We start from the raw sequence: 21,617 nt of genomic DNA, 5'->3' as shown, positions 1-21,617 counted from the left end.
TGAGCACTCTCTTCATGATGTTTCCACACAAGTTCCATCCACCTTAGAGTGCTCCATAGATACTGAGGCACACATGTTTTGTCACAAGAACCTGGTTTCTATTGGTCAAATGGTTGAGCAGGGCTTGCAGGTCAAATTTAATCCTCATGGATGCTTTGTTGAGGATATGAAAAATAACGGTCGCTTGATAGCAAAAGAAAAGAAGAAGGGCAAGATGTTTATGTTGGATGCAGACATGCCTGAATTGAGTGTAGCAATGTTTGCACAACGGACCGGTGTAGTTGCAAATATTGATATCTGGCATAAATGCATCGGTCATGTTAATGTACAACGACTTAAATCAATGCATGCCCAAAACATTGTTGTAGGATTGCCTAAATTCAAGGTTGCAGAAATGCATAAGGTATGTGAAGCCTGTCAATTTGGAAAACAGGCAAGAAAACCATTTTCTAGACATGTTTAAGAGAGTAAGAAGCCATTGGGATTAATCCACTCTGATGTGTGGACTACTAAAGCTGCATCTATTGGAGGCTGTCATTATTTTGTCACTTTTATTGATGACTATAGCAGAAAAGTTTGGGTGTATTTTATGAAAAAGAAAAGTGAAGTGTTTGGGAATTTCAAAGCTTTTAAAGCTATGGTTGAAAAAGAAACAGGCCTGTAAATAAAATGCCTAAGGTTAGATGGAGGGGGAGAGTACCTCTCAAATGAGTTTGCAAGGTTCCTACAGGAGCATGGCATAAAGCAGCAATATTCATGCAGTCATACCCCACAGCAAAATGGACTTGCAGAAAGGAAAAACAAGCATATTGGAGAGGTATCTCGGGCCATGCTAAATGGAAAAGACCTACCAGATTATTATTGGGCTGAAGCAGTTGCTACAGCAGTTTACATAATGAACAAGATTCCCACTGCAACAATACATGGCATGACGCCAAAGGAGATGTATACTGGTAGGAAACCAGATATTTCTCATTTGAAAATTTTTGGTTGCATTGCCTATGTTCATGTGCCAGATGAGTTGAGGTCCAAGTTGGATCCACAGATGAGTTGAGGTCCAAGTTGGATCCAAAAGCTGAGAAGTGCATCTTTATTGGCTATTCTCTGTAGCAGAAAGGGTATAGATGCTATAACCCTTCTACTCGTAAGTTTACAGTGAGCAGAGATGTTGTTTTTGATGAGATGAGCTGCTGATATAAACTAGTAAATGTGATTGATGATGTAGATGCACAAAATGGTAATGCTGCACAGAATTCACAGTAGTAGTCACAAAATATTAGTGGACCTACAGTGTCCTCTAGCAGTGGTTCACATACTTTGCCATGGATAGGTAGATTGAGATTAGGAGGATCTCCTCAAAGCAATGCAGATAGTGGTATGCAGGTATCACGTAAAGGAAAAGAGAAGGTAGATCAGCCCATGTTTGATGTGAATGTAGGTCAATCTTATGTGGATGGTGAATCCAGTGGCTCAAAACAAAGCATTGATGATGAGTTGGGTATTCCTTCTAAACCGCTTTTTACTGGTTTTGTTCCAAACGAACTTGTCTAGCAAGTCACCATATAGCAAGTTGCTTGCAACATATTGCAACTGATTGTAAGTGAACCATTCTGTGAGGGTGGTCTTTTGATTTTGTTCCCTGCCTACAACATTTTGCAAATCATCATCATCTCGAAAGATGATGTTATTGCGCATCGGAAGATGAACCTGCAATCTTTGCACATCGGGTTTTTCATCGTGCATGGCATACTCGTAAATCTGCCAACATGCTTCTGATGCTGACACGTAATGTGCATCTAAGTAACTACTAATCTCATCAATGCCATCATCAACTGTGTTGTGCAAATGCCCTTGCTCTCCTGTATTATTTAGCTGCATCTTGATAATGGCTCTGTCATGACCTTTGTACACATATTTATACAAATACTTAACTGCAGTGATTGTGGAGCATATTTCAACATTTATGTGTGCCTTGTACTTCACGAAGAGGAAAGGATTAAATGGCACAATCCAAGGATTATCAATCACACCCCCTTTCACTTGTATCTTTCTACCATCATCACGACGCATGTAAACTGGATAGCCATCGTTGCCAACGACAGTAGTCTGTGAGAATCCACATGGATAATGACAAATGCATTTTCCATCAACCATGCAAGCTGCAGATGGATTTAGTGCACCACACGGACCATGGACATTATATTGCCCAATAATATCATGCAACTCTGGGAACATTGCCTTATCTAGCAACTCTGCACACACTAATCAGTCATAGTGACCGATCTCCATGAGTTTGAAACCACCTTCTAATATCAACAATATGTGTGAGTGTGGCAGACCTCTCTTTTGAAACTCTATCACACTCACATATCCAGCCACCTTCCCAAACAAATTATGTTTTGTAATTGACTGCATCATGTCCTTATGCTTTTGGAAAAACACACGGGTTGTCAAATCTGGACGGTCTTGCGCAGTTTGCCTCGGCAACAATGCTATAGATATTTCAGGCCATTTGGGATTACAGGTGAATGTTATGAATAAATCAGGTTTGCCCCTTTTCCTAACAATTGCCATAGCATCTTGGTATAGCTGGCACATATACCGAGGCCCTCCTATAAAAGAAGAAGGCAACACCACCCTATGCTCTGCAGCATTGCCAAGCATAGTACGTGTCCCATCAGCTGTATTCACCATGTCCATCAACCCTTGATAGACTTCAGTGCATAGGGAAGCTTGGTTGTTTCGTATCCACACCAACCTGGACTCTTCCATGCTACTGTAGGCATCAACCATGTATTGCTGTAGCAATCTACCCCCATGCAAAAGACATCCATTTGTATCACATCTCACTTGCAAACGATATGCGTAGTATTGTCTCTGGGTGACACAACTCTGTCTACATATCTCGTGCAATGGTGTGTGATTAGGAACATCACTATATGGGATATATGGATGCCAACCCTGAGGGAACAAAAAAACATACATGAGAGGCATGTATGATTGGTGCAAATTAGATATTCTATGCACAAACCCATTGCGGCTAAAAATCTGAATGTCTCGATTTCCAATATCGAAGTCACCCCCTTGTCCTGGCATGATTGCAGCAACCTCACTAGCCATAGGAGCCAAGTACTGCCTGGAGGTGGAGCAGCTCTCACAAATAACCATCCTCAGGTTTGTATGTGGATTTGTTCTTAGCACTTGCCCGATAGCCATCAATGCACTGGCATATGGATTGCACTCGTGCATCATCCTTTGCAACAACTCCAAAATGCCTAGATCCAAACCAGGCATTCCATGCAAACGGTGTTCTAGTTCATGATCAGTGTCATACATGTACAACTGTGCAAAACGTGGCATCTCTTGCCTAGCCTCATCGGGCAACAAATTTCCAACCCGATGATACACACTATCATGGACCCGAAAGTTTTGTATACCCCCATTCCCACGGAACATTTGATCAACATGGGCTCCCAATGAAACAAATGCCATGGCACTATTATAAGCCCTAATGTTTTTCTTAAACAGTCTTCTTCTAGTATCATGTCCATGCAGTAGAACTCTCAAAATCTCTGGTGGTTCTTCTAATGGCAACAATGACACACAACCAACTTTGCAACAATACTTGCCCACAACTTGATGCATATGCATTCGCATCTCTTGTTTCCACAGTTGAGCCTGGCAAAAACTGCATGTATGATCCATGGATCCGAGTGCATGAAGAGAAGGAGCATTGAAGACCAGTGGATACAAAGATGGATGCTCTACATTTTCCCTTAATGGAAAAGTATGCAAGATAGAGAGGCTCCCCCCTGCACCCAAAATGATAGCCTTGTTGTGAACAACATGCCTTCGGGCTCTTAAATGAGTAGCATCCCTGGTTGCATCCATTTGAGTAGTTGTACATACTACTAGAGCAGGTTCATGCTCATTGCCTACTATTGGTGAAGTATGGAGGTCCATTGTATTTTCAGCAATGCACGCTACATTACTGTGCCCATGCATTTGATTCTGTTGTTTGCATAGGCCAACTTCTACATCCATAGATTCCACTGCCACCCTCACGCTTCTAGTAACTTGTCTTCTCGACCTTGTTCTTTGTATAGCAGAGGTATAGCATAAACACGACGGGTAGCCCACGTTGAATCCATTTGAGTAGTTGTACCTATTACTGGAGCATGTTCATGCTCATTATCTATAGTTGGTAAAGTATTGACATCCATTGTATTTTCAACAATGCACGCTACATTACTATGCCCATGCATTTGATTCTGTTGTCTACGAAGGCCGTCTTCTACATCCATAGATTCCACAGCCACCCTCACGCTTCTAACTCCTTGTGTTTTCGACCTTGTTCTTTGTGTAGCATAACTATGACGGGCTGCCCGCATTGAATCCATTTGAGTAGGTGTACCTATCACTGAAGCATGTTGATGCACTCTACCTACTGTTACTGAAGTATTGAGGTCCATTGTATTTTCAGCCACAATGCATGCTACATTACTGCATCCATGTATCTGATTATGTTGACTGCAAAGTCCTACTTCTACACCCATAGATTCCACAGCCACCCTCATGCTTCTAGCACCTTGTGTTTTAGACCTTGTTCTTTGTATAGCATAAGCGCGATGGGTGGCCCGCGCAACCAACTAAATAAATATCTATTCCTCAAAGGTAAAAATAGCTTAATCAAATAGATTATGCATCATCCCTGACCATGACAAAATTGATGAATCTCAACCAATGTGCCCTAAGGAAGAAAATAATTTAGAAAAGCAAGAAGCAAGGTTAATTAGCAAAGCCATCCTTTTCCCATCTATCTAAAATTGAGAGCGGACCATCTATGCATTGAACTCATAGTGTCCCATGACTAAGTTTAAGTGTGTCACTATCTTTGGTAAGAGTAATGCTCATATTTTTTCAACATATGAGAAAAATACAATACCATATGTGCAACCATAATTTGAAACATAAAAACCAAAGCTAACATATCTAAAAAATTGAAGTTGACCATCTCAAGAAACGATGTGTATATGAATGACTATTTTCAAATAAAAAAGTATAAGCATTGCATCAGCATTTAGGCGAATACATGATGCAAAAAATTACGAATATTTGAGTATATCTTAAATAAAATGAAAATGGGAAGGAACAATAGACAATTGAAATATTGAATTAAATTAGCTTCCATTGCCATATATACGTCAAATGAAAGTAAATATAATCATTTGCAAAAAACTTGTGTTGCCAAATAACATAAGGGCAACCCAAGTACAGGAATCCCATAGAAGCATTTAGGGTTCCAGTACAAAAAGTGACATAAAAGTCTCAAGAGTCTCTTAATTATCACGGATTGTGACCTGCTCTAGTTTACGGCTCATCCTGGTCGTCAAAGCAGTTAGCCTATTTAGACCAACTTTGAACATTGACACCTCAATGGACAGTAGCTGAACTTGTTCTTTCAGCTTATCAACTTGTAGTCTACACCCATTCTCACATACAACTGCCCCTTCTCCACCTCTCCCCAAAATATGTTGCATCCATTGATTAGAGTCCTTAACGCTATTCTCAATTTGAGAAATCCTTGCAATGAGAGTTCCAGGGAATTCTCCCATGCCCTGCGCTATTACTGCACCACCATCTGAATGGATTTCTCCCCATAAAGAGGCCAAATACCATGTGTTCATGGCACATTCATCTTATTATCCTCGCACATGGCTTGAATGGACTTTAAAAGATTGTAATGACTTGAATGCATAGTTGCATGGTTTGAAGCTCTCCCCCTTCTAAGTCGTTTCATTATATCAGCAGTGCAACGTTCGTGACTAGACTGAAAACGCTTTGAAGGCAACTTGGGACCCTGATTTGCTCCATGGGTTGAAGTCTCCGCCCTTGCAAAAACTTGATTTGTCACATGAAGGCTATGTGGCTCATGAAAAGATGACAACACAATGTTAGAAATCGCAGAGCCCTCCACCCTTGCAGCTCGCTTCATTGCCCGAAGGCTTTGTCACCCATGGAAACCCGACTCCCCAAGATTTGCAACAATGGTAGAAGCCATTTCTGGAGCTGCATCCAAAACAAAATACAAAAACCTTTTTAGGTATGTATTGGCTCAATTGTATAATTGGATCACACAGATTCCATAGAACAAACATGAGCAGAAATCAATTGGCATGATTACAAAATCAAAAGCGAGCATACCAACATATTTAGGAGGTAGATACCCAAAGATTCTAGCCCATCTCCTCTCAGCAAAGAATTTGGAATCAAGTTGGATGGATTGAGATATTTGTGAATGAGCTCTTGCCAAGCACTCATGCAAATATTTTCCGATTCAAAGGCAGTAAGTTGCTTAGAGTGACCAAGGATATGGTGGTAGGAAGTAGAAATCATAGGACATGTTAAAAGGAAAAATCCACATGGAAGGCACATGGCTCTACCGTCTATTTCAAAAATAAAATCCCCCTATCCTCCCCTTGCCATGCATTAGCCTCCTCTACCCACCCCATGGCATTTATTACCTTTAGGTGCGAACTTTCCCAACCCTAAATCTGAGACCTTAGTCCTATGATCATCACCAAGCAATATGTTTAATGGCTTTAGATCCTTGTGAATCAACCTAAGCCAACCTATTAAAACACAATTCTTAGATACCTTCTGAAGTTCACAGGTGGTAGGTTCATCATCATCCAATTGGCTTAGAGTACCTAAGGATGTGGCAGAAGCAGGTAGACATCATGGGGTGTGTCAGAATGGAAAATCCAATTGCAAAGCAAGCCTTTGATTCAAAAGTAGAGGAAACCCTCTCGAGATGTAGCTTCACCTAATATCCAATTGCCTCACCTCTGGAGGTTAGTTCTCATGGCTATAGTGCACATGACATGAAACATACATAATCCTTTACTCTCGTTGAGAGGTTGATTAGATCACTTAGGGCAAGTGTGCAGGCTTGTCTCTAAACTTACTGTCTGCTCATCAAGGTGCTCCTGGGAAAGATACAATTAACTTTGGAGCTTTTGTATCCAACCACATCATGGACTTATTTCACTTTTGTCCACCATTATATTTTGCTTTCTCTCTCTCTTTCTATCGCTGTGTGTGTGTGTGTGTGTGTGTGTGTGTGTGTGTAGTCCCATCTATCATCCAATCGCCTCACCTCTCGAGCTTAGTTCTCATGGCTATAGTGCACATGACATGAAACACACTTAATCCTTTACTCTCCTTGAGAAGCAAGGCTAACTTCTCAAAGAGGTTAGATTAGATCACTTAGGGCAAAGGATGTTGGCTTATCTCTAGACATACTGCCAGCTCGATGACATGAAACATACATAATCCTTTACTCTCGTTGAGAGGTTGATTAGATCACTTAGGGCAAGGGTGCAGGCTTGTCTCTAAACTTATTTCACTTCTGTCCACCATTATATTTTGCTCTCTCTCTCTCTCTCTCGCTGTGTGTGTGTGTGTTTCTCTGTGTGTGTGTGTGTGTGTGTGTGTGTGTGTGTGTGTGTGTGTGTGTGTGTGTGTGTTTGTGTAGTCCCATCTATCATCCAATCGCCTCACCTCTCGAGCTTAGTTCTCATTGCTATAGTGCACATGACATGAAACACACTTAATCCTTTACTCTCCTTGAGAAGCAAGGCTAACTTCTCAAAGAGGTTACATTAGATCACTTAGGGCAGAGGATGCTGGCTTATCTCTCGACATACTGCCAGCTCGATGCTTCTAAGAAAAATACAAATACCTTTAATGATTACTGGTCCAAACACATCATGGCCTTGTCTTATTTCACTTCTGGCCTACCATTATATTTTTTCATCCCCTCTCTCTCTCTCTCTCTCTCTCTCTCTCTCTCTCTCTCTCTCTCTCTCTCTCTCAGTGTAGCCCCACCTATCATCCAATCGCCTCACGTCTCGAGCTTAGTTCACATGGCTATAGTCCACATGACATGAAACATACTTGATGCTTTACTCTCATTGAGAAGCAAGGCTAGCTTCTCAAAACAAAGGTTAGATTAGATCACTTAGGGTAGAGGGTGATGGCTTATCTCTAGACATATTGCCAGCTCATCAACATGCTCTTAGGAAAGATACAATTACATTTAATGATTACTGGTCCAAGCACATCATGGCCTTGTCTCTAACTAATACACTAACTTATTTCACTTCTGGCTTGCCAACTCATCAAGATGCTCTTAGGAAAGATATAATTACATTTAATGATTACTGGTCCAAGCACATCATGGCCTTGTCTCTAACTAATACACTAACTTATTTCACTTCTGGCCTACCCCATCCCCCCCCCCCTCTCTCTCTCTCTCTCTCTCTCTCTTTGGGTCTATGTAGCCCCACCTATCATCCAATCACCTCACATCTCGAGCTTAGTTCTCATGGCTATATTCCACATGACACGAAACATACTTGATGCTTTACTCTCGTTGAGAAGCAAGGCTAGCTTCTCAAAATGAAGGTTAGATTAGATCACTTAGGGTAGACGGTGCAAGCTTATCTCTAGACATAATGGAGTAACCCGACCCGTCTACGATGAGCTAGAGACCCGCTCCGCTGGGTCTCAACATGGGATCTCAAAAGCAACCTTGCTAATTTGAGAATGGCATCCAAAGTTGTGTTGCCACATGCTTTCAAGATGGCAACAAAGGTAAAGCTACTTGGTGACAGACCTTGCTCCTACATTCGCACATAAAAGGCAAAGGCTTCCTCGCTTTCTTCTTGTTTGACATACCCCAAGATCATTGTACTCCATGTAAGCACATTAATTAAAGACTTGCAATGCTCCCACATTTTGTGAACATGTCCACCAAAGTGGTTCCCACAGAAAAATAAAACTCAAAGCCAATCTTTAAAACTTTAGAGTCGTTTCCTAAACTTCCTTTAAACCTGCTTCCCCTCTTCCATCATGCAAGGCTATACTATTGCATGCCTTACCATGACATCCAAGCATACAAATCCAAAGCCAACACATCCTCGTCTTGCTTGTTACAACCCATGATCATGCTACACCAAGAAGACACACTAAGATAGATCAAGATGGCAAGCAGATGCCTAATGGGAGTTGTCTAGACCTTCGATTCTTGTGAATGCTCCTCAGATTGACCTTCAAAGGCTACACATGTAGCCAAGACTCTACGGAAAGCACATAGTCAGTTGTAATGCCACTACCAAAGGGTGGCTTGAATGACCACTATGCCTTAGTTCAAGTTCCACAAATATCAATTGTACCAGTATGAGCTCTTACTTGTATGCAAGCTTTGCATAACTATAAATTGTGTTAAATGGGAGATAGATTTGCTCATTCATTGACGACTCTACCCTTGGCCACACATAGACGCAACCCATGTGATCCTTTTAAAGGATCTTAAATTTGAAGGGAGAATGTAAAGAATGTAAATATTATATATATACATATAAATGTATATATTATTATAAAGTAAAATATATAAATATCTATGTATATAAATTTATGTTTATATACATATATATTTGTTTATTTATTTATTTAAAAACAAATATATATTTATATTTATATTTAAATATACATATTTTTAAAGTATAAATACAAATAAATATACATACATACATACATACATATACATATACATATATATATATATATATATATATATATATATATATATATATATATTAATGTATATTAGATAGTATATAATATGAAATATACTCTCTCTCTCTCTCTCTCTCTCTCTCTCTCTCTCTCTCTCTCTCTCTCTCTCTCTCTCTCTCTCTCTCTTTCTTCTCTACTTCTCTGTTGCATCCTTTGATGGCACCAACTATCAAATCATTGTATATATATGCATAGGTCCATCAGAGACTATGGTGACATGTGGCATCTCATGCAATTGCAATGACATGTGGCATCATGTTGTATATATGCATAGGCCCATTAGAGACTGCGATGATTGGACAGGAGGACATCTTGCACGATGACATGTGGCATCTCAAGAGCTATGATTGGACTACACATGTCCTTAGCACGTCCTATCGTGATCGGCTCATTCATAGTTTGCCCGTGTTGGCACACAAAACTCCCTCCTCTTCGTCCCCCAAGCCTCCTCTCTCCCCAAACCATCCTCCTCCCTCGAACCTCTAGAATGCTTCCCTAAGCCTCCATATCCCTACCACATGGCCGGCTTGGTATATATATATATATATATATATAAATTTCTTAACAAAGGCTATTACCGAGCCAGCCATTATATATATATATATATATTTCTTTCTTTCTTTCTTAAGAGAGACTTTTTTTTTTTTAATTTCTTTCTTTCTTTCTTAAGAGAGGCTATTACCAAGCCGGCCATTATTTATTTATTTATTTATTTCTTAACAGAGGCTATTACCAAGCCGGCCATGTGGTAGGAATATGGAGGCTTAGGGAAGCATTCTAGAGGTTCGGGGGAGGAGGATGGAGGTTTGGGGAAATGTGTGTGTGTATATATAAACTAAACACGAAATGTTGAAAAAACATTTAAAACGCTCGCTGCCATAGCATTCACCTTTGTCTCTAGCTCAGTAGCAACTAACCTCATGGCTCACCGATAGACCCTGCACATCTACGTGGACCCACACATGTCTACCTCGCAACCCCTCGTCTTGACTCTGTTTCCCCTCTTGCTACTGATGAAACAACAAAAGTGGCCAACCGTCCTCTATCTATTGTGCTACCAATCGTGCTCTGCTGCATGTTAGTCGCTCTTCCAGTGTGCAGCCAATCCTTCAGCCCGAATGTTCCAGCCTGCACGTATTTTCTTTGCTGCACGAACTCTCCACTCCACTCGTTAGCTGCTTAGTCCAGTCACCAGTGATGCCAATCTATTCTCACACCTCTATTCCCTCCCATTGCCCAAGTTCTCAACTCATCTCTGCTTGTTGTCTACTATCGTGACTCGCCACCTCTAAGTCCTCACTCGTGTTAGCAACAGTCTTCTGTCTTCAGCCCTACTCATGCATAGTGGTGTCCAGGTGCCTCTCCTATGATGTGTTAAGAAGGTAAGAGCACCACATCAACACGTGGCAACCTCCTAGCTCTCCCTCCACTCCACCTCCTCTTGCCACATGGAGCCCTCTTTGCTAGGAAGAGGACTCTCCTTTAAGTTCCACTTGAAACCTTTCCTTAAAGCAGTAGTAAATATTTCCGTCCCCCCACAAAAAGGAAACAATACAAAAGAGAGGCTCTGAGTCCCACTAATACGTGGTCCTCTGACCTTACCAAAATGTTGTACTATTATCTAACTATCACCTCCAGATTCCTGAGACCGTGTGCTCCATTGAGCTTATGTAGACTCTCTGTCCGTGATCCCTTCCACCTTGCTATCCAGGTAGTCAGCCTAGATGGGCAGCACCTTGAGCTAAGTCTGCAGTCCTTGTAGGTCTCCTTCACCTCCTGTGTACAAGCCCAAGACTACTGCTGCTACTTCTTGCACTTGGATTGTTGCTCCAAGTGATGCCTTATGAGCCCCAAAAGGGGCCCACCCAGTAGCCCCCCTACTGACCGCAACCCCTATTGGTCGATCCAGTAGGGCTCTGTTTAGGGCCCTAAATATAGCCCTTTTATTGCTGCTCCTGGCAACCTCGTTGCCCTGCATATCTACCCTATCCAAGGGCCTATGGCAGGCCTACCACCAACCCATAGCCCTCACCTATCTGCTCCATCTTCCCTGCCATTTGTCCAGGTCTTTTCATGCCCCGAACCCTGGTCCAATGAAAAGCCCTAAGCCTTTGCCAAACACCTGTAGATCTGTACCACATCTACACCTCCATTTGGCCTTGGATCATCTTTTGTCATGCCACGTGGACCTCCTACACTCTGCTCCAAGCATCCGTACCAAGCCATACCCATGTTGACATCATTGTGGTCTTCTTCAGTCCCTTTGCACAGCCTGTTGCTGTCCACCTTGGTGCCAGGTACTCATTTCTTATGCTGCCCACATGGTAGCCCATGTGCTGCCCATGTGGTAGCCCCCTTGCAGTGAGGTGCTGCCCATGTGACAACCCCCTCTCTTTCTTTTTCTCTTTGGGCATGTTGCCCACATGGCATCCAATCAGATGCCCATGTGGCATCCCTAGCCCTAGGTCCACCTCCCCCATGCTCTCCTCATTTAGGGGTTTACAGATGGGGATGTGACCTGCCCATTTCCAACATAAATGTATGCCCAATAGGGCTGAATACAACTGAAAGAATAAGTATTGTATGAAAAGATAAACCCTCACCCTAGATGAGCAGAAGAGGGCTGCTTTGATGCAGACCCTAATGTTGCTACTGTCCAAAATGAACCGAGCCTGGAAGTTGTCCTGTAGGTGCCAAGGATGAAGTGGATTTGCTACTCCTAATCCTAGCCTGACCTCAGCTGCCAAACACTACTGTTGGCTGCACTGTTCAGCCCTTGAAGCGAATGAGAAATGAGGCCAAGGAGGCTGCCTTTTATAGGCCCCCTTGGACCCTAGAAATGACCAACCAGGAAAACCGACCTCCTAGCCAAATCTGTCTCGACCAAGCTGGTCAGGCTGCTCCAATCATCGACTTGCTAAGCCAAATAAAACATACTATGGATCTATATGAAAATAATATCCTCATGAATCTATACAAAAAAAATGAGCCTCTTGGAATGAATATACTCCTTGTCTTAGGTCTATACAAAATGAGTATACTTCTAGCTCTTGACTCCATACAAAAAAAAAAACACTGGCTTTGAGTCTATACAAAACGAATTTACTCCCAAGGCTATACAAAATGAATATACTCCCCAGTCTACACAGCATATATACCCCTAGCTCTTGGGTCTATACAAAATCAATAAACTCATGGGGGTCTATACAAAATTGGTATGTAGTCCTAGCTCTAGAGTGAATATACTCCTACACCTATGACATCCATGGTCTAGTAGGCCCATACGTTCAATGTGACCTTAAAGGGAGAGGAGATAACGTCAAGGTGTAGAAGCTGCAAATGTAAAACTATACACCATTAACAATATTATAATGCAGTCTTATTCAACCCTCAAATCTATACAGAGAAAGACTACCTATGGCAAAGGGACATAGAAAATAAACCATTATTCACCTATGACCATGCAGTACTGGTTCTTCGTCTGTAAGACCATCTATACAATATAATTGACTTGAAGTTCTACTTTACCACAATTACATTCTTGCACGTCTATCTATAATTCACCAATGACCTGTTGTAGGGCATTTTTGCCCCACATCCTACTGATCTGATAGTTACCCCCATGCTGCATCTATTCGCCATCTGCCTGGGCCTGTTGTAGCCTTGATCTATGGCCCATGGTCTTCTCTTGCTAGGTGCCAATCAGCTCCAACCTTCTGCCTACTGTTTCGCATCTATACCAGCCCTAGATCTTGCCCTAGATCCACCATACCAGCCTCATACATATTGCTATAGGTACCTATAGAACCATGCACTCCTGGGCTGTACCAGCTCTTCCAAGCCATCCAATCTCAGCTTGACTACTATCGGATGTCCATGCAGTCTTGCACAGGCCTCCATGCTCCAGTCAACATGTTCCAGGCTCCAAATCGCCCAGAACTATTTTGAATTGTTCCACCTTGTCATGTGTCTGCTCCATATAAAATCTCTCCATCAGGAGCTCCGCTCTACCTATTGTTTTGCATCTGGACCAGCCTAGATCTATCGTACCAGCCTCATACATGTTGTTGCAAACCTCTATCATGAAGGTGCCTCTAGATACATGCACTCCTAGGGTGTACCAGCTCTTCCAAGGCATCCAATCTCAACCTGATTGCTCCAAGATGTCTATGTAGTCTTGCACAGGCCTCCATGTTCTAGTCGACATGTTCCAAGCTCCAGATCCTGCCCAAAACTACTGCAAACTATTCCACTGTTGTCACACATCTGCTTCATACACAATCTCTCCACCAAGACCTCCACTCATGGCCAAGTAAGTCTCTAATTGTGCTGTCCACATGGCAACCTATGTGCTACCCATGGGGCAACCCCATGTTACTTTTCTTGATTGCTTGTATGTTGCCCATATGGTAGCGATGATGTTGCCCATGTGGCAGCCCCCTCTTCTTTGTTTTCCCTGAGTTTGCTACCCACATGGGAGCCAATAAGCTGCTCATGTGTGGTAGCCCTAACCTTGAGTCCACCTCCCCCAAGCTCTCCTCATATGGGGGCTTACAGATGGAGAGGTGACACCCTCTCACCGACACATCTCGTCTTGATCCCAACTCATCCATGAAGATTCTCAAGCAGCTCATGTGTCATAGCTGCCTAGAATAATGCGGTGTCTATGCCACTTCCTAGTCATTCAACTAGTGGCTCCTGCTCCATCATGTCCGGTCTTACGCGAGCACACCACCTTGGTACACAGGTCCATCTTTGGTAGCACTAGATTGCACCCCCTCCTTCAAACACATACCCACCTCCAAGCTTGAGCACCCCAAGCACCGACCAGATGTTCCCCTTATAAAAGGTGAACCACCTGAGGTTATTAAGACACCATGCTATGAGGGTTTGTTTCAACTCGTCGTTCTAGCAGGGTCTACAACTAAACAACATACTCGAGAAATCAAATCCGAGGAATAAATCAATAAGCTACTCATGTGGCAGCCCTAACCTTGAGTCCACCTCCCCCAAGCTCTCCTCATATGGGGGCTTACAGATGGAGAGGTGACACCCTCCCACCGACACATCTCATCTTAATCCCAACTCATCGATGAAGATTCTCAAGTAGCTCCTATGTCGTAGACGCCTAGAATAATGCGGTGTCTATGTCACTTCTTGGTCATTCAACCAGTGGCTCCTACTCCACCATGTCCGGTCTCGCGCGAGCACACCACCTTGGTACACAGGTCCATCTTTGGTAGCACCAGATTGCACCCCCTCCTTCAAACACATACCCACCTCCAAGCTTGAGCACCCCAAGCACTGACCAGATGTTCCCCTCATAAAAGGTGAACCACCTAAGGTTATTAAGACACCATGCTATCAGGGTTTGTTTCAACTCGTCGTTCAGGCAGGGCGTTCAGGCAGGGTCTACAACTAAACAACATACTCGAGAAATCAAATCCGAGGAATAAATCCAAATTACCTGGATCATGAGCTCCCACTGAGCGTCTTGTCATGCCCCCTTCTAACTGAAAGTATTCATATGACTCTGAATCTATAGGTCCTACCGAAGAATCCTCCTCTATGTTAGCAATACCAACTAAGCACTTGGATAACTCCAAGCTCTCATCACTCTCCTTCACTTTTACAAAAGTTTTGACTCCTCATCCGATCACATCTCAATATCAGACATCCTTACCAAGACACCAGGGTCTACATATCTCTCCTCAACAACAGTATACAGTTGTACACCTGTCTGAACCTCGGCCTCCCTTGAAAGGGTACCGTCCTTCAGACATCAAAGTAGATTCCCCCAAGCTTTGAATCAAGGTCGTCCTTCAGCAAGGTCATTGCCTTCAAGCTTCACTTCTTGTGAGCTTCCATCATCAGAGCTTTGATACCATGTAAGTAAAAAGATACATAGCAGAAAGACTTATAGAGCCTAGGAAATTCACACAAAAGAGGTTGTGTAAGTGGAATCTAAAACTTCTTTACTTTGTGTATTTAATATACATGTGCAGTGAGTGAATAAGCAGATGCACAGGGGAGATATAGAACCAACAAAGCTTTATATTTTCGTCCAAAGATAGATACAATACCAAAATGGATGTCTTCAATGTGCCACCCTCTACCAGCAAAATGCTTGGCTAGACGTGCCTCGTGAATACACAAACCAGTGTTGTCCTCCTACATCCGTGGCACTCTCCAAAAACTCAGCCTGTGTGCTCCCTTATGAGCTTTGGTGGGCCTCGTTGTTGTGCCCTACAAACACACCTTTAAGCTATCCTTTCAGAAAGCATAGGTAAGGCAGTGTCTGACCTTTAATCTTGACCTCCTTGCTGCCCTGACGTGCAGCAAATGGTGACGCCCAAGCTTCTCCTGATGATCCCTGATCCTTATTGCCCTGAATGTCGGCCTAGGATCCAATCACCCTCTGAGCTATGTCTGCAGCACCTAGACTGCCTGAAGTATGGCCCCACTCATGCTGTCCTGCAACCCAAAAGCTGCTCCAGTATGTTCATTTATTAGGATATGTACCGGCCACCTTGCTGCCCTTAAAAGACAGCAAAAATGACACCCTTGTGAGCTCTTTGTTAGCCAGCTCCCTTATTGCACCTGCTGAAGAGACTTCGAGCCAGGCAGCATCAGCTCCAATCTACTTTGGATTCCTTGGTGCTTCTCCTGCTGCTATGCGCTAGGGTCTAAGCCCCAATCTAAATGAGTATTAAGCCCAAGGGTCTCCCTCTTTATAGGACAGGATGCCCCCTCTTGTTGGCTGTCCCATTGGGTTGGTTGGCCGAAGCCCTAGTGGCTGACCCAGTAGGCCTACTTGGCTAACCTTGTTGGTCTGTCCAGCACACCAATAGGTAGCATTTTTGCTACCCCTTTTTGGCTCGCATGGCCATGTGGAATTGTGCCACTGGCCCATCCTTTCTTAGCTCCTTGCCCCGACCTATAGGGCATCTCTTCCCTAGATCCTGCCCACCTAACAATTGCCCTATGCTGCATCTGTTCACCATTTGCTTGGGTCCGTTTCAACCCTGATCTCTGGCACTTGTTAGGTGGGCAGGATCTAGGGAAGAACACAAAAGCACACACACACACACACACACACAAACAAACACTTTCACACACACAGAAATAGTGTAGATATAGAAGCTGGAATAGAGCAAGCTGCAATAGCTTCGTCAACGATCTCTGGCTAGATGAGGATAAGTTCGAGCTTACAAATAAGAGAGAGAGCAACAGATAGTTTTAGGATGTCTATCACTTGAAATTTCTCCAGCTAGGACACCCCCTCAACGACGGCTGGAGCTGGAGCTAGAGGTGTGACGCGCGATGGAGGCGGGAGCCTGTGGCGCTGGTGATCACGCTGGAGCTGGAGCTGGTGATCACGTCGTCTTCTCCAGCTAGGACACCCCCTCAACAACGGCTAGAGCTGGAGCTGGACGTGGCGCACGATGGAGGCTAGGCGAGGAGGCGAGAGCCTGTGGCGCTCGTGATCACGCTAGAGTTGGAGCTGGTGATCACGTCTTCTTCATCACCTTGCTACTACGTCGCACCACCTTCATCTACTACTACGATCACCTTCCTCTGTGGCACGATGGAGGCTGGAGGAGGAGACCGGAGCCATGGCGTGATGGCGTCGTTGTGAAGGCGTGACGGCTCGACATCCCATCGATTCATTATGGGGTGACGGCGTTGTTGTGAAGGCATGACGGCTCGACCTCCCATCGCCTCAACACGTTCAACCCTCCCATCGCCTCGACACGTGGCGGGTTGGCCTCGCCTCGACACGTGGCAGGTTGGCTTCTCCCCTCCCTCCTTAATAGAAGAAGAAGAAGAAGATAGAAGATAGAAGAGATAAAGGGCAACAAGACCCAAAGCCAAGGCAACTCCCGTGATCTTCAACAATTTATGCACATTCACTCCACAGCAAGGCCTGCAGGAGGTGACGGATCCATGAAGAGCATTTCGAATTCTTAGGTTGAGGTAGCATGCAGATAACAGTGCTATATAATTTGATTGAATTGGTTTGTCCAAAGCAAGTGTTCCTTTTGCAGAGGTTACAATGCTGTTCCGATCGTCAGTGGAAGATAAGTTCCTTGGGATGAGTATGTTGTGATTGTATTGTCTGTGTAGAGGGAAATCAGTATGGAAGACATTTCAATTTAGAAGCAACGTCGGAAGGCCTTTTCCTCCACTTTTCCTATTCCTTCAAGATTCCGGCTACCTTTCGAAATTGGCACTTAACCGTTGAACATTCTTCTGGGAATGGGGAGGGAGCCCCCTTAGCAATTTGGGCTCCCTCCCCAGTTCAAGGCTCACAGGATTTCCTGGGTTTTCTTCTAGATTATCAATATATGTGAAGGCCTAACCCTGCAATGGCTTCCTCCGAGACAGATGCAGTAAATGAATGTTCGCATTCAGGCCTTTTTTGGGGCGAAATTGAGAAGAGCCGGCTGCGATTTCTCACCTTTGAGCCGGCTGCGATCACCTTTGAGAAGAGCCGGCTGCGATTTCTCACCTTTGAAACCGGATTTGGAGTGCTGTCCGTATTTTTACTGATTTCTGGCGACACTTACTTCTTGCAATTTGTTTTCGTTGTGGTCATGCTTGAGCTCTTAGGGCGCAGTAGTAAAGATTTGCGCAAGTATAGCTATAGATTGGCTAGTCTGATGAGTCTCTTGTCAGTCTCAACACAGACGAGTACCAAGGAGTCGCAATGGATACAATCCAAGTTTGGCTGACAATTCCAAAAGCAAGGAATGCACATTGCCAAACTATCCAGTGGTCAGGCCTTGTCAAACTTTTATTACCGGGGCTTCATGCAGGACTGTGGCAAGGCTGGCTTCAGGTCTGGAGTGCAGGTGAAAGCATTTAAAACACAAGAACTACGAGAAAAGAGTGGCCGGGAAACGATTAGCTTAGATGAGGCACTTACGTCTATGGAACGGATGCCCCAGCAACCTTCGGTTCAGAACCTTACATGCATCTTGCGTGAGTGCAGAATAACGAAAAACGTAGAGTATACCAAGCGCTTGTATGCCTACATGTGCAAAAGTGGGCTGGAAGATCATAGATCCCTTGGGAACTACCTAGTCCCTTTGTTGGTGAGCGTTGGAAGCATGTGCGATGCTCAGCAGATTTTTAACAGGTTGGTTGATCGGAATGTGTATTCTTGGACTTCTCTCATCTTGGGTTATATTCAATGTGGGGAATCACAGCATGCCCTCAATCTCTACAAGAAAATGCGAGAGGATTCTGTACATCCTAGCAAGTATACCTTTGTGGCCCTACTGAAGGCTTGTGCCAGGCTGAAAGGTATGGAAAGAGGCCAAGAAATACACGCTGAGATCTCAAAAAAGGGGTTGGAAAGAGATCTTTTTGTTGGTAGCGCCTTGGTGGATATGTATGCCAAATGTGGCTCCCTCGCAAAAGCACGGGAACTCTTTGACAAGCTGCCAGCTCGAGATGTAGTCTCATGGACTGCACTGATCGTGGGATATGTTGAACATGGTCTTGGTCAGGAAGCTCTTAACTGTTTAGAACAAATGCAATTCGAGGATATTTCTCCAAATGCTTTCACATTCGTTTGTAGTCTGAAAGCTTGTGGCAGCATAGGAGGCATTCAGAAGGGGCGAGAGATACACACTGAGATTGCCAGGAAGGGGTTTGAAAGAGATCTTTTTGTCGGAAACACCTTGGTGGATATGTATGCGAAATGTGGCTCGCTCACAAAAGCACGGGAAGTGTTTGACAAGATGCAACCTCGAGATGTAGTCTCGTGGAATGCACTAATTGCAGGGTATGCTGAGCATGGGCCTGGTGAGGAAGCACTGAACTGTTTCGAACAAATGCAACTGGAGGGTGTCTCTCGAGATGCTGTCACGTTTATTTGCAGCTTGAAAGCTTGTGGCAGTTTAGGAGTCATAGAAAAGGGCCAAAAAATACACACCGAGATTGCTAGAAAGGGGTTGGAAAGAGACCTTATGGTTGGCAACACCTTGGTGGATATGTATGCCAGATGTGGCTTACTTGCAAAAGCACAGGAAGTGTTTGACAAGCTGCAAGTTAAAAATAAGGTCTCATGGACTGCATTAATCACAGGATATACAGAACATGGTCTTGGTGATGATGCACTGAACTATTTTCAACAGATGCAACTGGATGGGGTCTCTCCAGATGCCGTCACGCTTGTTTGCAGCTTGAAAGCTTGTGGAAGCATAGGAGCTGTAGACAAGGGCCAAGAAATACATTCTCAGATTGCCAGGAAGGGGCTGGAAAGAGATCTTTTTGTTGGCAGCACTTTGGTGGATATGTACACCAAATGTCGATCTCTTGCAAAAGCACAGGAAGCATTTGACAAACTGCCAGCGCAAGACGCAGTCTCCTGGAATGCACTGATTGTGGGATATGCAGAGGAGGGGCTTGGTGAGAAAGCTCTGAATTGTTTGGAACAAATGCAGTTAGAGGGTGTCTCTTTAAATGCTGCTACATTTATTTGCAGCTTGAAAGCTTGTGGAAGCATAGGAGCCTTAGACAAGGGCAGAGAAATACATGTGGAGACTGCCAGAAAGGGGTTGGAAACAAATCTTGCTGTCGGCAACACCTTGGTGGATATGTATGCCAAATGTGGCTCGCTTGCAAAGGCACGAGAAACATTTCACAAACTCCCAGTTCGAGACATAGTCTCTTGGAATGCACTAATTGCAGGATATGCTGAGCAGAGGCATGGTGAGAAAGCACTGAACTGTTTGGAACAGATGCAACTGGAGGGTGTCTCTCCAAATGCTGTCACATATGTTTGCAGCTTGAAAGCATGTGGCAATATAGGAGCCATAGACAAGGGCCAAGAAATACATGCTGAGATTGCCAGAAAGGGGTTGAAAAGAGATCTTATTGTTGGCAACTCCTTGGTGGATATGTATGCCAAATGTGGATCACTCGCAAAAGCGCAGGAAGTGTTTGACTTGTTGCAAGCTCGAAATGAGGTGTCGTGGACTGCACTAATTGCAGGATATGCAGAACATGGTCTTTCTGAGGAAGCCCTTGACTCATTTGAACAGATGCAACTGGAGGGAATCTCTCCTGATGCAGTCACATTTGTTTACTTCTTGAAAGCTTGTGGCAGCATAGGAGCCATAGAGAAGGCCCTAGAGATGCATGCTGAGATTGCCAGAAAGGGGCTGGAAAGAGACGTTTTTATTGGCAGCACCTTGGTGGATACGTATGCGAAGTGTGGCTCACTAGCAAAAGCACAGGAATCGTTTGACAACCTGCCAGTTCGAAATGAGGTCTCATGGAATGCACTAATTGCAGGATATGCTCAGCTAGGAGAAAGTGAGGTCGTTTTCCATATGCTTGAGAGAATGAGAGGAGAAGGCATAAAGCCAGGCGGGGTCACGTTCTCTAGTGTTCTTACAGCATGCAGTCACACAGGTCTAGTGGATAAGGGCCAGAAGTACTTCGAGGCTATGAGCAAAAACTATGGCATTGCTCCATCCATTGAGCACCATATTTGCATAGTTGATCTACTTGGCCGTGCAGGCCAATTAGACGAAGCTCTAGCAATGGTGAAGAAGATGCCTTTCTGTCCTAATCTTGTGGTGTGGTATACGGTGTTGGGTGCTTGTCGTAAGTGGCATAATGTGGAGCTTGGGAGACTGGCCTTTGAACACGTAGTGCAACTGGATGGAAAGGATCCTGCAGCTTATGCCTTGATGTCTAACATTTATGCAGATTTTCACTTGGAGAGGAGGAGGTTGAGACAATGAGAGTGCTCCAGGACAGGTTTGTTGGCCGGATTGTGTGTCCATTTTTGGTGGGGTATGCAAGACCTTTCCACAACAAAAAGTTGTATGCAAAGCTTCCCAAATGATCGGGGAAGGGTATGTTAGAGATTTGCAATGGGTATTACAAGACATCCATAAGGCAAGAACATGGGTTATGTGGGCATAGCGAGATACCAGAATCTTTGAGAAGATCAG

At 43.9% G+C, this 21,617-nt stretch overlaps 1 protein-coding gene across 1 annotated transcript; it reads left to right on the top strand.

The window, feature by feature from the left end:
• The first annotated feature begins 18,163 nt into the window (after positions 1 to 18,163).
• LOC147886590 (pentatricopeptide repeat-containing protein At2g39620-like) lies at positions 18,164 to 21,617 on the top strand. Its single transcript, XM_087395503.1, has one exon. The coding sequence runs from the start codon at positions 18,396 to 18,398 to the stop codon at positions 21,402 to 21,404; it is 3,009 nt and encodes a 1,002-aa protein (XP_087251629.1). The 5' UTR covers positions 18,164 to 18,395; the 3' UTR covers positions 21,405 to 21,617.

The sequence above is a fragment of the Dipteris shenzhenensis genome, chromosome 24, assembly GCF_047967505.1.
Source record: "Dipteris shenzhenensis isolate YYH24624 ecotype China chromosome 24, Dip_SZ_1.0, whole genome shotgun sequence".
In the NCBI taxonomy this organism is placed as follows: domain Eukaryota; kingdom Viridiplantae; phylum Streptophyta; class Polypodiopsida; order Gleicheniales; family Dipteridaceae; genus Dipteris; species Dipteris shenzhenensis.
Note: the sequence above shows the minus strand (reverse complement) of the source record. Positions and strands in the feature narration are given on the sequence as shown.